The sequence below is a fragment of the Lipomyces oligophaga genome, assembly GCF_038497815.1.
Source record: "Lipomyces oligophaga strain CBS 7107 unplaced genomic scaffold V1516scaffold_4, whole genome shotgun sequence".
NCBI classification, from domain to species: Eukaryota; Fungi; Ascomycota; class Lipomycetes; order Lipomycetales; family Lipomycetaceae; genus Lipomyces; species [Lipomyces] oligophaga.
Window position 1 is genome coordinate 1,231,089 of NW_027117788.1, and position 16,416 is coordinate 1,247,504.

Consider the following 16,416-nt stretch of genomic DNA (forward strand, 5'->3'; position numbering starts at 1 on the left):
GCTGTGCGGGTGTCTAGCTTGCGAACAACAATTCAAAAACCAAGATATTTGATAAGCTGACATTTGAATTGATATTTCGAGATATATCTGTTTCTAGAACTGCTCGGCCAGGAATGGTCCAAATATACATCTCAACGGACTTTTATTACAATACTCAATGCAACATCGTATCTATATATGTAACAGCTAATATTTTCAATATCTTTCGGTTAAAATTACTCATTCAAATGACATAATGAGATTTTCAGTTCCTTCAGCTCCTCCTCTGTCTAGATCAAGTTTTTCCTCTTTGGGAAACACTCAATTCGGTAATTATTGGGGATTTTGCAACCCATTCTGGCTATTATCCCTAGCCAATCACCAAACTCTAATTACATTTTCACTCCACAAGACCTCACACTCATTCTTCAATCGTTTACTCGTGTGTTTCTTCGATAGAACATTAAAAAATTAACCAAGAATGTGCATTAACCAACTATGATAACAAAAACAAACTAAATCAAAATACCATGCGTCCGACGACCATCTATGAAATCCAACATAAACGTCGCTAAAAGTAGTATACTGTCTCGGGAAATTTGATAACCAACCCTCCATGCGTTTAATACAATAAATTCTGTAACAAATGTATAGATGTATAAATCGTTGATCCTCTCTAAGATTATTCATTTTCTTCCTCCTAAGCAAACGCTGCCGCCTTCTCTGCTCCCTCCTTCCCGAATGCTGCACTCGCCCGTGCCATAGTAGGTGAGCAGCGTGAAATAACATCCGTAAAATAGAAGTTTTCAATTACGCTACCCAACTTCGCACCAGTACTTTTGGTATGTCGGTTCACATCCAAAAGCTGCGTCCGAACGCCTAACGCTGCAAGTGCGCTTCCCTCAGTCACATCATGACGAACAAGGTGGGGAGCAATCTCCGCCAGGCGAGCGCGAATACTATAGATATCATCGTATGGAAGTGGGCTTCCAAGATACTCTGACGCAGCACGAATGATCTTCCAGTCTTCCCGGGCAACTCCAGGCGCCGAGGTTGCAGCTCTAGTAGACTGCACTCGGCCCTCGGTATTAACGTAAGTACCTGCCTTCTCAGTGTATGCAGCACTTGGCAAAATGACGTCTGCATATTGCGCACCAACATCACCATGATGTCCCTGGTAAACGACAAAAGCATCAGCAGGGACATCGGCAACAGAAATTTCATCTGCTGCAAGAAGCCAGACAAACTTCGGCTTGACTTCGGCAGTGGCTGGATTACTAACAGTGAACCCAACATCGTAAGCACCTGCGCGGGAGGCCGTTCGTTGGAGAACATTGTACGCATTCCACTCTTCAGTGATCAGCTGGCTAGCATTCTTGTTAACAAACTGACCAATGACAGAGAAATAATGAGCAGCATCGGAGTTCTCGGAAACTCCACTGCCAACAATGATTAAGGGGCGCTTAGCTTCTAAAAGCTTCTTGCCAAAATCACCAGCAAACGCTGCCTTCAGCGCATCGGCATCAGCACCTAAACTTTCATACTCAAATGTGCTGTCAAAATCCTCCCCAACCAGACCAATCGTAAGATCCGATCTCAACCACTGCTTACGGATTCGAGCATTCAAAACTGCAGCCTCCGTACGAGGATTTGTGCCAATGAGCAAAATGGCATCTGCTTCCTCAATTCCATGGATGGTAGAGTTAAAGAGATAGTTACCACGCAAATCAATCCCATGAGCAAGAGGCTTATCACCAGCAGCCTGATCTAAGGCCAGATTTTCTGAGCCAAGGCGATTTGCCAAATCCTTCAAGGCAACAAGGGCCTCAACATCGACCAAGTTTCCGGCAATGGCCTTGAACTCATCACCCTTGGGTGCAAGCTTTTCATAGGCCTGAACGATAGAGGACAAAGCTTCATCCCACGTGACTGGTTCGAATCGGTCGTTGTTCTTGAGAAGAGGAACAGTGAGACGCTGAGTCTTGAGACCGTCGACAGCAAATCTGGTTTTATCGCTAATCCATTCCTCATTAACATCATCATTCAGACGCGGAAGTACGCGAAGGACTTCGACACCTTTAGAGTCGACACGGATACTTGAACCCAGACCATCCAGAACATCGATGGATTCAGTCTTCTTGAGTTCCCAAGGACGGGCCCGGAAAGCATAAGGCTTTGAAGTCAAGGCACCGACGGGACAAAGATCGATGATGTTTCCTGAGAGTTCCGAGTTAAGGTTACGCTGAAGATAAGTTCCGATCTGCATATCGTTACCACGTCCAGATGTGCCGAGTTCAGGTGCACCAGCAACATCATTAGCAAAACGAACGCAGCGGGTGCATTGAATGCACCGAGTCATTTCGGTTTTGATAAGAGGACCGATATCCTTGTCCTCGACAGCACGCTTGCCTGAAATTTCGTGAAAACGACCTCTGTCGGAGCCGAAGCGCATAGCCTGATCCTGAAGATCGCACTCACCGCCCTGGTCGCATACAGGGCAGTCTAGAGGATGATTTGCAAGAATCATCTCCATAACACCTTCTCGAGCCTTGTGCACTCGCTCAGTATCGGTGCGGACAACCATGCCATTTTGAACAGGGAAAGCGCAGGAGGCGACGGCTTTTGGCGCACGTTCGACGTCGACAAGACACATACGACAATTGCCAGCGATGGCTAGTTTTTCGTGGTAGCAATAACGAGGCACGAGGACACCGGCTTTCTCGCAAGCTTGGATGACCGCGGAGCCAGCCTCGATCATGATTTTTTTTCCGTCAACAGTGACTTCAACTTCCGCAGAAGAGGCCGGCGAAGAAGAAAAAGCCCGGAGCGAGCGAGCCGCTGGCCGGAGAGCTGTCCGTCTGGAGGCAGAGCGCAGTAACGAGCGCGCGATCATTGAAGGAAAACCAAAGAAGCAAGAACGAAAGGGAGAAAACGGGTCTCTGATAGGAGCGCAAAAGGGAGCTTCGAAAGAAGAATGGAAGGCAGAGCAAAAAAGACCTTCTATTTGGTGATGAAAGATTCCTGGCTGCGAGACACACGAGAGTGGACGAACCAGACTGCGCTTGTCGGGAGCAGTCGCGGGGGTCCGTCAGCGGCAAAATATTGCGCTCTGATTGGATATTCTGATTAGTGACGGCTTGTACGCGGGAGCCGCAGATAATACGTGAATTTTTCAGCATGAAATTCTTAGAGGGAATCGCTAACTTAAAATTAAAACATCAATTTTTATAGAACAAATTTAGGGGTTTGAATATTTGGTTGACTTCTTCTAGAACTGGAATTGGAACACCTCCTCCCTGATAATTTTTCTCTTTTTTTCTCCACTCATTTCACGAGCAAAAATTATTGTAGTTGCCCTCGTTTTTCTTCTCTCGAGTGGTATTCTCTACTTTTTGCTCAAGATTGCGCTGATCGTTTTCTGACAGTGCTGTCTCTAGCTGGAGCCCGCCTAGAAACCCCGTGGGACGCTGTTCCTTACCGAGAGACTTAGATTTTAGAAAAATTTAGATTCCAAATAGATTACAGGTAGATTTTGTCATATACGACGAGCCTTATTATCGTTTTGTTCTTTCCTGAGCCTTCTGTTCAAGAGTACGCAAGATTTGGTCGACTTCGTTGGTGTCATTCCGCAAGATATCCGCAAGGTAGATTAAACCTAACTGCTGTCCCTTCAAGATCTGGTACTATTAGTATTCAGGCTGGTACGAAATATGGGTAACTCACTCTTCCAAGTTTTTCTAGCTGCTCATTGTCTCTTTCCCAGTCGAGTGCGTTTTCCCATTGCTCTCCTGTCTGGCGAGCTTGTTCGCTTAGGATGCGTATTCTTTCTCTAGTGACGGTCATGCGGGCCCAGACTTCATTGATCTTGCCCATGACGGCAGGATCATCTAATCGAGTAATCAAAGCCTCTAGCTTTCTTTTCAAAGCTTCTTCCTCTGGCCGAAGCGCATATCCTCTGTTTTTCAATACCTGTATTTTGGCAGCCAGACTCATCGATCTGTGCTCTAGTGCTGCATGTTTTGCCTTGAGCTCTGCAACGCGAACGGTAGTGAATAAATCGTGTCGTTTGACTAGTTCAAGCAATTTCCCGTGTATCTCATGCATTCGAATTCGGTATGCTACTACTTGCTGCTCTTGAAACTGGACTCTGGTCTTGAGAGCGGAAAATCCAACAGCAAAATATGGAACGGAATTTGCATCCGGCCGATTTGCTATAGCCGCGTCCCATCGCGCTTGATCTACTTGTGGAGGCTTTCCATATAGTGCAGCCTGGTCAGAAGTGACTGAGTTATAGAAGCAATACTGGAACGCGCAGTCCGGAGAATTTGGATCCCAAGAGTTCTTGATCCGTCCAAGTTGATCAGGAATCGAAGGTGCAGCACCTTAGATTCGTTAGAGTGTAAAAAGCCCTTCTAAACAGAACATACCTATGGTCGGATACAGTGATGATCCCGTAGTTTGAGTCATGGGCTGATTCAAGACTGATTGGTTAAATGCATTTTGATTTGTATTTCCGGATGTACTTGAGCTTAGCAGGCTTGATTGAAAATTATTCTGGCCAGTGAATGTGCCTGAAGCAGGCTGCTGGCCGAACAGTGACGATTGGGGTTGCTGCTGGGCTGATCCAAACAATGACTGAGGTTGTTGCTGTTGTTGCTGCTGTTGGGAAGTCGTTCCAAATAATGATGTCGTCTGCTGTTGTGGCTGTTGCTGTTGCTGTTGCGGTTGCTGAGGAGTAGAACCAAATGGTGTTGATGTCTGCTGTGCTGATCCAAACAGATTCCCAGGCTGAGCTTGTGTCTGAGCTGGCGCAGCAAATGAAAAAGACATTACTCTTGTTATTAACACGCAATGATCAATATCTCTATACTGGTCTAATAGCAGTAATTGAAATCAATATTTTAGCCACCTGAACATCCAACTACATCAAAAACACATCTTCGCGTTTGTCAAATACGATCACGTGATATTAAATTGAATCACATGACAAAGTACCCTGGCCCTGGAAAGTGGACAAATCAGAGTCGGATATTTTCGGGTTACGCTTGCGCTCTGCTCGCAAGCAGGAAAGACATAACAAGCGCACAAATTCGATTTGTTTTTTAAACTGGTTTTAGCTTTTTTCGTTGTGACTTCGTTAGCGGATAAAACAGAAACATAACCGACAGAATGGCTCCAAGAGACGTACGTAACATAGATTATTATGTGGTGGATCCGGAGCCCATGCCATCGAGTATTCCCTCGGTGCCAGAAGTTGGAGCGACCAGTTCGCCATTGATATCTGCGAGTACGTTTGCCCATCGATTAATTTTTTTGAGAATAGATCAAGGACAGTACTGAACGGGCTTTTATGATGAGGCACTTCTGCTTAGTCTGATCTGTTCTCGTCAGGTTTGCGCAACGGATCTTCTAACTCGTCAGGCTATTACATTGGAGACAGATGCCGAGCATATAACGATGATTTCATGCTTTGTCGTTCTCAGAGTAGAGTTGGTCCTGTCGATTGCTTAAAGGAAGGTCGAAGAGTAACTCGGTGTGCTATTTCTGTGTATGTCAATTGTCCATTAAAGTGGGAATATGATTTTATTCCAGAGCGTGGTATACTAATAGCAACAGCTTAGAAGATATCAATAAGCATTGCGCCGGTGAGTTTGAATCTCATTGGTCGTGCCTTGACTTTCATCAAAATAAGATGGAGCGATGCCGTGTTCCGGAGATGTATCTGAGCAAATGCGTCAAAAAGTTTCTTGTACGTATCATTACCATGTCCTACAATAGGCCAATATTAATATCTTCAGAATCTCGAAAAAGTCATTCCCGATGCCGAAGGTATTCCAGTGCATGAGCGTCATATGCCTGGAAAGGTTTAATGCTGCCTTCAGGCTGAAATTCTTGTACGTATTGTTTGTTAATCGGATATACAGCTTGGTCATTCTTTGACTTTTCGACAACCTATGTCCAACGACAACAGTGGGTTATGTAATCTGTCATTTCATATTAGGTTCTTTGGGTCATGTTATATTATCATTATTGGATAGATTGAATCTAAGCGTGTTCATCATTATATTCTTACTATTATAATATTTCAGCGATCTCCCATTCGCTGCTCAATCTCGCGATTGATTTTCTCCGCTAGCGAAATCATCTCAAATCTTTGGGCAATCTTGCCTGCTGCCTTTAATGCAGGATCCTGACGGATTAAATCCACCAGTACAGAAGCTCGTCCGTCTTGTCCCGATTTACAAGCTCCATGTATCAACTGTAGCATTGTCTTATCGATTTCTAATTCCTTTCGGGCAAGATCATTTGCTATCACCTCGTCTGCTTCAGCAGCTATGGCTGCGGAGTCCTTGCTTAATTGAAAAAGCGTTTGTTGGCGAACATATCTTTCCTCCAGAACTCGGATGTCTCCTTCGTCCTTATCCTGTTCATTCAGACCACCAAGTCCCAATTGAGCTGCTGTGTAGACCGGGATCTGCAACTCAAGTTCAGAAAATACTGGAAGCGGAATCTGAGGATATTTTTCACCTCCCTTAGCTGGTCAGTACGATATATCAAACATTAAGACTAAAAAAATACCTTTAAAATTATGCACTGGAACTTGTTTTCCACAAGTCCGAGGGGCCAAAATGTTTCGTCGGGATTATCACGGCCTAGATTTTCGGTGTCCAGGATCGGAATCCATTTTGCCTGTAAAGGCTGTCTCCAATGCATGAGAACAAGCAAAACACCGGATGAATCGAAAATACAAGGATCACCTTGGTCAGAAAAAAATAAGCTCTCGAGAGTGGCGTTAACTGGGATATCCAGGACATCATTCTTTTGGAACGTCTCGTCGAACTTGAAATTTTCGATCGAATAGACTAATTTTCCCGAACCATCATCTGCATTTCGAACAGTCATCGCAAAATCATCGTAACATGCACACGTCACTACGGGGTTGGTTGACTGTCTATAAATCCGCAATGGTGAGCCGGCCATACTATATACACGAACATATCCTTTAGAAGTACAAGCAATCGCCAGATTTGACGACAGAGCGATGCAATCGACTGTTTCATTTGGAAACGTGACCTCCCAAGATCCAGTGGATGAGATATGAGATTTGTAGAACAATCGCGAGCATTTGGGATCATTATTTGAAAATAATGTCGATCCTTCGGTTAGACATGCCTTGTCAAACAGGAAATGGTCAGTGAAATGATAATCCCGATGGGATTCTCGATCAAAAAAACTGACGGTCACCGTGTTATATGTTCCTTGATCAATTGTCCAAATGTATCCTATTGATGTCAACGCAAGATATCGCCGACTGTTCATCCAAGGTGTACTTCCCGCTTGGAAAGGTTCTTGGTGAGCTGATTTGAGCAGCTTCTTATATTTCCGCTTTAATGATTCAAAATCCTCCAGTCCTCGAAACCGCTTGTGGCCGGAGTGAACATCTGCATCGCTGTCGGCTTCCAAGGCCGGTACATAGCCGAGACCATCATCATCCACGATCCATTCAGATAAATCCTGCGCTGTATCTGATTCGGCATCGTCCGAGTATCCGGCGGGAATCCGTTTGATAGTTTGTCCTTTGAATTTGTCCGCGTCGTCCACCAACGGGAGACCCGGCTCTACCTCGTGGATCAGCGGCGAAGGATGAATTCTTCTACCAAATCCTGGCTCGTACTTATCCGGTAATACGTCAGCAATGGTATACAACTGTCCCGCATTTGTAGTAAACGATATATCGTTCTTAGTAGGGTTCCACTGAATCGAAATTACGTTCTTATATCCCAGTCGCTCGACGATGTTCTGAGTTCTAGTATCCCAGATCAAGATCTTGTTATCCGAGCCCGCAGTTGCAAGATAAGCGCCATTCGGTGACCAAGCAAAATCATTAATGGGGCCCATATGGCCCTCAGCGAACGACCGCTCGTTTGCCCACATGGATCTCGAGACACAAATGATCGAGCGCGTTTTGTTCTGCGTAGCAAACGTCCGTCCATCTGGATGCCAACAAACTTTAGCGCTAGTCTCGTCAAATTCGTTCCTTATAGCTGGCGTCAATCCGTCGATCTCCTTGACCAACTGTGGATCTTCCTCTGAGCTGATATCATAAATCCGGAGTGTACTATCGATCGAGGATGTTGAGACCAAAACACCATTTGGGTGAAATGAGATATGTCGCAGACCTTTCTTATGGCCAGCTAGTGTGATCGTACGCGTTATGTCTTGAACGTTGATCAGCTTGACCTTAGTGTCACTAGTGCATTGTAAGTTATCTTCTCGCTTCTCCAGTTAAATTATACCTACTCTCCTGCTACTCCCACCCACAATCCATCAGGACTAAATGCAATATCGCGAAATGGGACAGCCTGTCTAGCTAACAACACAGGCTGAGTTTCAGCTGTGGATGATAGAGAGGACAAGTATGCTGTCCCGTCTTCAGAGCAGGTAGCAAAATGCGTGTGCTAAACATCCCCAAATATCAGCATCAAAATACAGGTCTAGACTTCAGAATACATTACATACCGATGTTGCTAGTCCGGTAATCTCACTATCATGTATTTCGAGAGACTCTGGCTCAGCCTCGTCGCCAGCAAGAAATTTACGTACAAGTCTGTTCGTGCCAACCGTTAACAAGAACTTGCCGTCTGCTGAATACGCGACACGCGTTAATCCCGCTGTATGTACGTATTTTGGAACTACAGATGTAGATGTCATTTTGCTAGTTCAAGCTGATGAATCAAGGATAGTTGGCTTAATTGAACATGGTTGAATATCAAATATCCACCTCTCCCATCACGACGTGTCTCTGGATGCGGCTCAGGAACACGCGTCACGAACGCGTCAGGCATCGACTTGCTACCCACAGATTAATTTATTTCATCATGAAAATTTTAATTATCAGGAGGACCCAAACGATATGGATTAGCTACGACCTTTGAACTTCCTCGTTCATCTGTGATGACTCTAAGACTACCTGAATAAATGAGCTCATTTGCAGCTGCCATTCCTATTCCCCCATATGAGTTTTCATGACCTTCTAAAACCTCCTGCAAAGCATTAAATGGCTTGCACTCAATGTCATTGCGATTGCTTAAATGATATATAGTGTGGCCTGTATCACCGACTATGATGTGGTCGCCATCTGAACTCATTATTGTGGTCATGATCGGATTATGACCTGTAAATAAGTTTTTAAGACAGTTGCCGGTTCGGATATCCCACAACTTCAATACACCATCGGAAGATCCTGTAATAAATCTGTCGGATGCTCCGGGAACCCAAACTGCCGTTTCTACTCCTGTATCTTCGCACTCGATATCGGTGCCGTCTTCGAAAAAATTGAGTGACGCTAAGCTGTCAATAAAAAATTAATGAAAGATTTCGCAAACAAAACTCACAGCCATGACTTAATCGGTGAAGATGCACGGTCGGGAACCTTCTATCGAAAACATACGTCGAACCGTCTGTCCCACCGGTGGTGACAAATTGTCCACAAGGACTAGACTATCAGCAAAGAAATTGGAATCAAACGGTGAATGAGTTTCAGTACCTGATGGAAACGCAGTTTATATCAATCTGTGCTGATGTAAAAGATACCACAGGTTTCGGCATGGCAGAGTCCAAAGTGGCAGCATCATATAATTGAACGACCGTGCAGCAAGACTTTTCGTGGTCAGTGGGGCCCGCGCCAAATGCAACCAGTGGCAAGGTTGGATGAACAAATATATCTTGCCCTAAAACATTATGTGGCAAATGACCAACAGCTTTACCTGTTGCAAGCTCAAACACATATCCGCGGCCATAATAAGCTCGAGGTGCCTCTTGCTGGCCGGGCGGGAAAAATTCATAGCTAGCAATGACCTTAGGAGAAGTCACGGATTTGCAGACAATATCAAGAGTACTAATTGATGGCGAATAGTTCTTATACCGTCTCTTTGCATACCGCTGTCTATCATTCGAATCTGGATTAACCGATAAAATTTCGCTAGTAGATGTCAGCTTATGACTGGGATTTTAGCTCAAGTCAACATACCCTCCTTTCAAGGCCGAGATCAACAGTTCAGAGTCGTTTATAACTGCTTTCTTCATAATCACAATCGGTTTATCCGTCTTGATCTGCTGTTTCAGCTCAAATGTAGTATAATCCCATTCAATTATTTGAGCGTCAAAACCAGCCGAAAACAGCGATGTTTTCTGGGAAGAAAATTTGACCGCGGTAACGGTTGCGTACTGCCTTTCACTTGCTTGCAAACTCTGAAAATGATAGCCAAGTACTCGGAGCTCATCTGAAAACAATGTCCCGACCATACAATTACCACTGCGGTTGTAGGCGTCTTCCGAAGCGACATTACCGATCGCAAAATGAGAGTTGTCAACCGAAAAATCAGCACTGATGATATCGCCAGATGAACGTTCGCTCTTCCTAATAACGTGAAAAGCAAATAAAGATTGGTCGCGTAGTCTGACCATGGATTGGCCGCAAAAGCCGGATTCACGTCGGACCAGGCTTGTCAGACTAGAAGGTGCACTCATTGTGGGTTCTGATGCCGTGATCTCTATATACTGCGGATTTTCAGGAACGTAGCATCTATCTCGAAAGAATCGCCGGATATCCTTTTCTGTTCTCCCTGGAAGTAGTTGGGCCAAATGAGTATAGACCTGACATTCATTCAAGTCACTGAGCTGGGACACATGTACCATGATTGTGTGCCTCTCTGACTGAGTAAAATCGCAATGAAGTATCATGCCCTCTGCCAAAAGTTAATAAATACATAAGCAAATTAGCTCCCCCAATTTCGCGTACCGAATTTCTGTATTGCCGGCCAAAGACTCGAATTTCGCAGTAAGTAGCGTTGCTGGATGGTCAGGTACGGTCGGCGACGAATATCATTTCTTTGATCAGCCGTCAAAAGTTCTATAGCTTGATATTGCTCTGTATCAGGCTCAGAAGATCGATCGCTTTTAACTGGTTCGTGACCTTCATCGTCAAATATGCTATATTGTGGGCGTCTTTTGATGTCTCGTAGTTCTAGAATATCATCAAAGGGAGATGTTTCTTCAAAACATTCTTGACAGTCCAGATCAGGCATCTCCTGAAGATCATCTGTTATAGGTTGTCCTAATTCCGATCTGGATGATCTTTGGGCTGTCATAGCAGATGCATCACTAACAAGCGAGGAAACTATCACTTCATGATTTGTCGCAGGAGAAAGAGACAAGGGTATTAGTGTAACACCAGAGGGAGCAGTATCATCAGGCTCGCGCACTCGAACAGCGGAATTCGAACCCAATGCCGATCTACCACTCCTACGGGAAGAAATCGACTGAGACCGAGGGAGAGTAGGTCGAATTGGATGAGATGAATAACCTAGAGCACGAGGTCCAGTTGGCACTGACTGAAAATTGTGCTCAACATGCCGCAAATATCCGTCTGCAGGCCGAATCAAGTTCCGCGCAACAAATCTATTCGACGTAGTGTCTCTGTTCGATCTAAGTGATCTGTGTCTTGGAGGGCTTCGGTCGCGATATCGTTTCAGCGGAGGCTCATGTGTATAAAAATCTGGACGCGACCTTCTACTCTCCGGGTTTCGATGACTACCAGCAGGATCTCGAGCAGAAATGTAGGTGTTATGATATCTACCTTGGTCATGAGAACGATTGCGACGGGAAGCTGGTTCCGGATATTGACCCAGGCCACGACTTCTAGGGGGCGAAAAGTTGTGTTGACGAGAGTATCCCGACATTACAGAGCTGAAACATTACCTTTCGACATGGGATATATGAACCACAGTACCGTAAATGCCGATAACAAGTTGCTAAGTTGCGCTCAACAGAACACAATTTTATGTCGAAATGAGACTTTAAAGAGCAAAAATTTGTTCAACCAAAATTCGGAGGAAAACTGAAAGTGACCACATAATAAGCAAGCCCAAAGCTCTGAAGCTCTTATTCCCATCGAAGTTAATCCCAGGCTCCACAGATCTATCTTAATTGCAATTTCACTACCTTCGGACCATATACTAATCCTGCAATTTTTTTTTGTATTGCTTACAAAGTTGCAACTATAATAACCGTGCTGATAGACTATGGATCCTAAAGAGCGCAAAACTGCGATTGCGCCGATCTCAAACGAAAGTTTGACTTCGAATACAAAGGTAACAACAGCTCCATCGACTTCCTCCAACTCAAACGAAAAACTAACTATGTTCAAAGATCGTTTATCGTATTCGAAGCGTCACTTCAACAATCTTTGGCATCACAGCAGGAATTCTACGACTGGAATCATACGTCGGGTTTCTGTTTTACTTCGCTGGCACCATTTTTGTCAGTCTCTTGATGTTCATTTTTCTTGCGAAAGGGAAACCCGAGGAGTTTTTTCAATCTTCGTTATATGTCTGGACAGGAAACTCGGTTACCGGATTGTCGAGTTTCGTTTTGACTTGGACTATGTTTTATGGTTTAGTCAGTGCTTAAGGACTAGAGATTGTACGATAACACAGAGCGAATTTACTATTACATATCCAGTATTCAATTATCAATTATAAACTGTCAATCGTATTTTGATTGCCAACCATGAATCAATTCGATCTACTCGTCAACTTCGAATTCCTCAGGATGCGCTTGATGCCATTCGTGCGGTTTCTAACATGTCAATTCCACAAGTACAACTCTGCTCCTTTCAAACAATACTGACCTCTTTAATAAACTTCTGCATCAGTTGATAGCATTCCTCGTCATCAAGATTAATAAGTTCGACTCCTTTTGACGTCAAAAGTTCTTCGCCACCCTGAACAGTTCGGTTTTCTATGATACGCATTAGATACGCTTTCCTTTCTTAAAACGGTATACTCACCGCCCATGACAACCCGATTAATGCCATAGAGAAGACAAGCTCCACTGCACATAAAACAAGAAGCCAGCGTCGAGTACATCTATGAAATTAGTATACGCCTGACAACTGCATACTTTCAGATATCTGTTGCATACCGTAGCGGACTTGTAAACTTTTGCCTCGACTCGTCCCGCATTAATCAATGCCGAAGTTTCGGCATGGAGGATGGGATTGCTCTGAATATTAACAATTAATGTCTATAATTTGGATTATCATACCTTTTGTATACGTTCGTTATGGCCTCGTCCGAGAACTACTCCTTCAGCAGAGACTAAACAGGCACCTAGCTTGGTTAGATATGGACGGCTATAATAAATAGATTCTCACCAATTGGAATTCCTCCTTCTTCGTAGCCTATGTATGATTAGTATCATCTGAATTATCCACCAAATTCTTACTTTTTATTGCCTCTTCGTAGGCAATAGCCATTCCTTCCTTGTCATTCATCTGAGAGGTTAGAATTACCTCTATATAATTAAAATAATAATAACATTGAATTGACATTACCTTCTTCAGAAAAAAATTATATTCAAATTGCCTAGATTATCTGCAATGCTTGAAAAGAAAGATAAGCAAATAATTCAGGAGCTAAGGTTTCGAGATGCCTAACCTGGGACCTGGGATTAATCCTGATACACAATGGATATGGCCTCGGTTTTGTTGCGGATCAAAGATTTTCGCAAAGTGTAACAATCTGAAATGTCCGGTAAACGACTAAAAGTACGTGAAATTTCATTTAAACTAGCGGGGAACATAGCTAATATACTTGGAAGAACCTCCAGATCTGTCGACCTTTTATATATGGCAACATTGCCTTGCCACTGTCAGACAATCGCTCGCCAGATATCTCACCAGACCACACTCATTCATGGACGGTGTTTATCCGTGGTGTCAATGGTGAAGATCTGTCGAATATAATCAAGCGAGTCGTATTTAAGTTACACGAGACCTATCCGAATTCGTCAAGATGTATGTGATTTTGCGCTTTTAGCGTATCGCTCGATCTTAACTGTTACAGCTATCGAAGAACCGCCTTTCGAAGTCACCGAAACTGGATGGGGAGAATTTGAGATTTCGATTCGTGTATATTTTGTGCCTGAGGCAAGCGAGAAAAATGTCGTGATGTATCATCATCTGAAACTGCATCCTTATGGGCCCGAAGCAGAACAGCAAAAGGCAGAAGGTGCTTCCGTGACCAGTCTACAATACGACGAATTTGTAACTATTTTCCAGTTGGTTTTTGATCTACTGTTGACTACTCACTGACTGACTTAGGTATTTAATGAACCCACTGAATCTCTGTTTGAAATTTTGACCAAAACCCCTGGCGCAGTCTTGCCAGCAAAGAAATCCACCCGTGTTCCATTCAGTATCCAATCTGAAAACGAAGAACTCGACAGATTATCTGCAGCTTTAAACATCGTTCAGGATAGTATTAAAAAACAAGTTGAAAAGATTTCTGTTCTGCAGAGGGAGAAAAATGAGTTATCGGCGTAATTGTTGGGTTAATGTATTTATGGTGTTTAAATGAATATATTAATATATAAATATATAAAGCTATTTCGTAACTTTTTTACCTTTAAAACTTTTCAGAGGGTCCACTCGTTTCGGCTTAGTCCTAGCTTTATGCATCGCTCTCGCACGCCGTATCCGATTTTGCTGAGTTTTTCGTGCAGTGATCTTGCCTAAATCTCGAGCGATACTCTGTTTACCTGCCTCCGGAAGCAAGTAATCAGGAACATGTCTCAGATGTTGCTGAACCCGGACGACATGTGATTCGTCGTCATGTCTGAGCTGTTCTAGCTCCTCTGGACTTTCTTCAAATAACTTTTTTAGTTTATCACTCGTCAGAATTTCCTGTCGCAGTTCTCTAGTCCGCGCATCTCGAACTGATGTCTTAGTGACCGCTCGGAAAGCATCTTCCATTCGATATCTGAACGCGTCAATCTGCTTCATATCAAATTCGTACGGCTTTAACACGGCCTCGCCATTGTTTTTATGCTGGTCTTTCTTGATCCGATCCAAAATCTTTTCATCGCGCTTCGCCGTATCTAATGACGACGCCTTATGTTTACCCCATAACTCGATAGGAACTGCAAACGATAGCGCCATACCAGAGTTTCCTGCTCGCCCAGTCCTTCCGATCCGATGCGTATATGCCCTAGCTGTTGTAGGCAGATCAAAATTAAGAACACAAGCAACATTTTGAAAATCGATACCCCGCGAAACCCCGTACTCAGAATCTCGGATTTTTGCCTTCTTGGACTTCTTCACGACAGGTGGAGCAATGCCTGGTTCCTCACCCACAGAAGAATTAGAATCATCTGTCGCAATCAATATACTGTACAGGTTCCGGTTAAATTGTTCCACAACATGTAATCTCGAATTGATCGGCAGATCAGAGTTCAGCACACACGAGCGAATCCCAAATTGCTCGAGAAAAAGTTTTAGCCGATAGCATCTATCGATGTCGTTGACGAACACAAGGGTCTTACCCTTGATCAGATTCAGCTTAAAAATCACGTATGCAAGTAAAAATTTATCGAATTCTGAGCACTGCACTACGTATTGGTCGATTTTACCGCCGTCATGATCGGCTTCGTCTTGTTCGCGTAGCGTTAAAATCGCTGGACTGTGGCAAAATGCAGTTTTAAGATCATCAACTTCAGAAGATAGAGTGGCACTCATCAGAAAGACTTGGCATGTTCGAGGAATCAGTTTCCGGATTTTCGCTAAGTCGTCCTCGTAACCAAACGACATGATCAGGTCGGCCTCGTCAATGACAATCTGTGTTATAGTTGAGACTGTGATGTCGGAAGAAGAAATATACGCAAGGACGCGGGATGGAGTCCCAACGATAATTTCGGGAGAAGAAGATAATAGTGCACTACCATGTCAGCTTAATCGCAATCTAGTCACTTAGTTTCCCAGCGTACCTTTGAACCTGTTCGTTCATATTTTGGGAAATGTTCTCGGCATGTATCAACCTTCCCGTGAAAGAAAGTATTTTGCTTATCAGCTTCAGACACTGATCTGCCAACTCCTTTGTTGGTACCAAAATTAGCGCTCGAGTTCCTACTTCTTCTGGCTTGTCCTATTGCTGATATTAGATAGAGATCAAAAGAAGAAAAATTCTCGTATCCGACCTCTCGTTGCCTCAAAATCGACTCCACTACCGGAAGAACATACGCGGCGGTCTTGCCAGAACCTGTCTTCGCTCGCGCAAATATGTCTTTCCCTTGTAAAGCTAGCGGAATAGCTTGTTCCTGAATCAAAGTGGGCGAATTGAATTTGAGCCTAGTAATAGCTTGAACTAATCTCGCATCGAGACCCAAAGATTCAAACGAAACAAGATTGCTTTTATCAGCTTTCTCAAGCTTTTCAGCTTTTGTTTGCCGTTTGACACCCATGGCCACGAACTTTATAGCGATTATTCTCCGACTTTTGGCAGCATCAGATAAAAAGAGTAAATTTTAACCAAATAAATCTATTTCTTTTGTCAAGTTTTTTCCATGTCCCAAACTAACCTGACCCGGCTCGTGCTGGGA

At 43.8% G+C, this 16,416-nt stretch overlaps 9 protein-coding genes across 9 annotated transcripts; 3 read left to right on the plus strand and 6 right to left on the minus strand.

Moving 5' to 3' along the window:
- Window positions 1-449: 449 nt before the first annotated feature.
- On the minus strand, window positions 450-3,032 carry V1516DRAFT_675775 (uncharacterized protein). The gene has a single exon (XM_066922310.1). The coding sequence runs from the start codon at window positions 2,870-2,872 to the stop codon at window positions 680-682; it is 2,193 nt and encodes a 730-aa protein (XP_066777607.1). The 5' UTR covers window positions 2,873-3,032; the 3' UTR covers window positions 450-679.
- Window positions 3,033-3,047: 15 nt separating this feature from the next.
- Window positions 3,048-4,643, minus strand: V1516DRAFT_675779 (nucleoporin complex subunit 54-domain-containing protein). The gene is made up of 3 exons (XM_066922311.1): window positions 4,407-4,643; window positions 3,703-4,361; window positions 3,048-3,656 (listed from the first exon to the last, which is right to left on the minus strand). The coding sequence occupies exons 1-3, from the start codon at window positions 4,444-4,446 to the stop codon at window positions 3,534-3,536; spliced, it is 822 nt and encodes a 273-aa protein (XP_066777608.1). The 5' UTR covers window positions 4,447-4,643; the 3' UTR covers window positions 3,048-3,533.
- A 404-nt stretch (window positions 4,644-5,047) lies between these two features.
- V1516DRAFT_638232 (uncharacterized protein) lies at window positions 5,048-6,043 on the plus strand. The gene is made up of 4 exons (XM_066920061.1): window positions 5,048-5,266; window positions 5,401-5,527; window positions 5,596-5,728; window positions 5,778-6,043. The coding sequence occupies exons 1-4, from the start codon at window positions 5,149-5,151 to the stop codon at window positions 5,847-5,849; spliced, it is 450 nt and encodes a 149-aa protein (XP_066777609.1). The 5' UTR covers window positions 5,048-5,148; the 3' UTR covers window positions 5,850-6,043.
- Window positions 6,010-8,720, minus strand: V1516DRAFT_651640 (WD40-repeat-containing domain protein). The gene is made up of 4 exons (XM_066920263.1): window positions 8,500-8,720; window positions 8,281-8,438; window positions 6,559-8,230; window positions 6,010-6,511 (listed from the first exon to the last, which is right to left on the minus strand). The coding sequence occupies exons 1-4, from the start codon at window positions 8,689-8,691 to the stop codon at window positions 6,065-6,067; spliced, it is 2,469 nt and encodes an 822-aa protein (XP_066777610.1). The 5' UTR covers window positions 8,692-8,720; the 3' UTR covers window positions 6,010-6,064.
- A 147-nt stretch (window positions 8,721-8,867) lies between these two features.
- V1516DRAFT_664534 (quinon protein alcohol dehydrogenase-like superfamily) lies at window positions 8,868-11,720 on the minus strand (the record flags this gene model as incomplete). Its single annotated transcript, XM_066920603.1, has 5 exons — window positions 8,868-9,325; window positions 9,375-9,475; window positions 9,527-9,961; window positions 10,010-10,727; window positions 10,781-11,720. The coding sequence occupies 5 exons, from the start codon at window positions 11,718-11,720 to the stop codon at window positions 8,868-8,870; spliced, it is 2,652 nt and encodes an 883-aa protein (XP_066777611.1).
- A 342-nt stretch (window positions 11,721-12,062) lies between these two features.
- On the plus strand, window positions 12,063-12,450 carry V1516DRAFT_664535 (Rab5-interacting protein-domain-containing protein; the record flags this gene model as incomplete). Its single annotated transcript, XM_066920604.1, has 2 exons — window positions 12,063-12,131; window positions 12,190-12,450. 2 exons carry the CDS (start codon window positions 12,063-12,065, stop codon window positions 12,448-12,450), a joined length of 330 nt encoding a protein of 109 aa, XP_066777612.1.
- V1516DRAFT_675794 (cytidine deaminase-like protein) lies at window positions 12,439-13,569 on the minus strand. The gene is made up of 8 exons (XM_066922312.1): window positions 13,376-13,569; window positions 13,267-13,315; window positions 13,196-13,222; window positions 13,087-13,151; window positions 12,964-13,044; window positions 12,830-12,908; window positions 12,671-12,780; window positions 12,439-12,618 (listed from the first exon to the last, which is right to left on the minus strand). The coding sequence occupies exons 2-8, from the start codon at window positions 13,313-13,315 to the stop codon at window positions 12,565-12,567; spliced, it is 465 nt and encodes a 154-aa protein (XP_066777613.1). The 5' UTR covers window positions 13,376-13,569; the 3' UTR covers window positions 12,439-12,564.
- On the plus strand, window positions 13,509-14,398 carry V1516DRAFT_651650 (yeats family-domain-containing protein). The gene is made up of 4 exons (XM_066920264.1): window positions 13,509-13,588; window positions 13,642-13,837; window positions 13,887-14,086; window positions 14,144-14,398. Exons 1-4 carry the CDS (start codon window positions 13,568-13,570, stop codon window positions 14,363-14,365), a joined length of 639 nt encoding a protein of 212 aa, XP_066777614.1. The 5' UTR covers window positions 13,509-13,567; the 3' UTR covers window positions 14,366-14,398.
- On the minus strand, window positions 14,387-16,326 carry V1516DRAFT_712217 (P-loop containing nucleoside triphosphate hydrolase protein). The gene is made up of 3 exons (XM_066924280.1): window positions 16,015-16,326; window positions 15,805-15,962; window positions 14,387-15,755 (listed from the first exon to the last, which is right to left on the minus strand). Exons 1-3 carry the CDS (start codon window positions 16,276-16,278, stop codon window positions 14,426-14,428), a joined length of 1,752 nt encoding a protein of 583 aa, XP_066777615.1. The 5' UTR covers window positions 16,279-16,326; the 3' UTR covers window positions 14,387-14,425.
- Between the last annotated feature and the right edge of the window lie 90 nt (window positions 16,327-16,416).

Excerpts from the sequence above, each read along its gene's own strand:
- V1516DRAFT_675775 (XM_066922310.1), bottom strand. The coding sequence starts at position 2,872 with ATGATCGCGCGCTCGTTACTGCGCTCTGCCTCCAGACGGACAGCTCTC.
- V1516DRAFT_675779 (XM_066922311.1), bottom strand. The coding sequence starts at position 4,446 with ATGACTCAAACTACGGGATCATCACTGTATCCGACCATAG. Across the intron at positions 4,362-4,406 it reads ATCACTGTATCCGACCATAG|GTGCTGCACCTTCGATTCCT; the intron begins GTATGTTCTGTT and ends AACGAATCTAAG. Across the intron at positions 3,657-3,702 it reads AGCTAGAAAAACTTGGAAGA|ATCTTGAAGGGACAGCAGTT; the intron begins GTGAGTTACCCA and ends TAATAGTACCAG.
- V1516DRAFT_638232 (XM_066920061.1), top strand. The coding sequence starts at position 5,149 with ATGGCTCCAAGAGACGTACGTAACATAGATTATTATGTGGTGGATCCG. Across the intron at positions 5,267-5,400 it reads TTCGCCATTGATATCTGCGA|GCTATTACATTGGAGACAGA; the intron begins GTACGTTTGCCC and ends CTAACTCGTCAG. Across the intron at positions 5,528-5,595 it reads ACTCGGTGTGCTATTTCTGT|CTTAGAAGATATCAATAAGC; the intron begins GTATGTCAATTG and ends TAATAGCAACAG.
- V1516DRAFT_651640 (XM_066920263.1), bottom strand. The coding sequence starts at position 8,691 with ATGACATCTACATCTGTAGTTCCAAAATACGTACATACAGCGGGATTA. Across the intron at positions 8,439-8,499 it reads TTACCGGACTAGCAACATCG|CACACGCATTTTGCTACCTG; the intron begins GTATGTAATGTA and ends GGGGATGTTTAG. Across the intron at positions 6,512-6,558 it reads TCCAGTGCATAATTTTAAAG|GGAGGTGAAAAATATCCTCA; the intron begins GTATTTTTTTAG and ends TGACCAGCTAAG.
- V1516DRAFT_675794 (XM_066922312.1), bottom strand. The coding sequence starts at position 13,315 with ATGAATGACAAGGAAGGAATGGCTATTGCCTACGAAGAGGCAATAAAA. Across the intron at positions 12,909-12,963 it reads AAGTTTACAAGTCCGCTACG|ATGTACTCGACGCTGGCTTC; the intron begins GTATGCAACAGA and ends CTAATTTCATAG. Across the intron at positions 12,619-12,670 it reads TGCAGAAGTTTATTAAAGAG|AAACCGCACGAATGGCATCA; the intron begins GTCAGTATTGTT and ends TTGACATGTTAG.
- V1516DRAFT_651650 (XM_066920264.1), top strand. The coding sequence starts at position 13,568 with ATGTCCGGTAAACGACTAAAA. Across the intron at positions 13,589-13,641 it reads TGTCCGGTAAACGACTAAAA|AACCTCCAGATCTGTCGACC; the intron begins GTACGTGAAATT and ends TATACTTGGAAG. Across the intron at positions 13,838-13,886 it reads CTATCCGAATTCGTCAAGAT|CTATCGAAGAACCGCCTTTC; the intron begins GTATGTGATTTT and ends TAACTGTTACAG.
- V1516DRAFT_712217 (XM_066924280.1), bottom strand. The coding sequence starts at position 16,278 with ATGGGTGTCAAACGGCAAACAAAAGCTGAAAAGCTTGAGAAAGCTGAT. Across the intron at positions 15,963-16,014 it reads CGATTTTGAGGCAACGAGAG|GACAAGCCAGAAGAAGTAGG; the intron begins GTCGGATACGAG and ends TATCAGCAATAG. Across the intron at positions 15,756-15,804 it reads ATGAACGAACAGGTTCAAAG|TGCACTATTATCTTCTTCTC; the intron begins GTACGCTGGGAA and ends CTGACATGGTAG.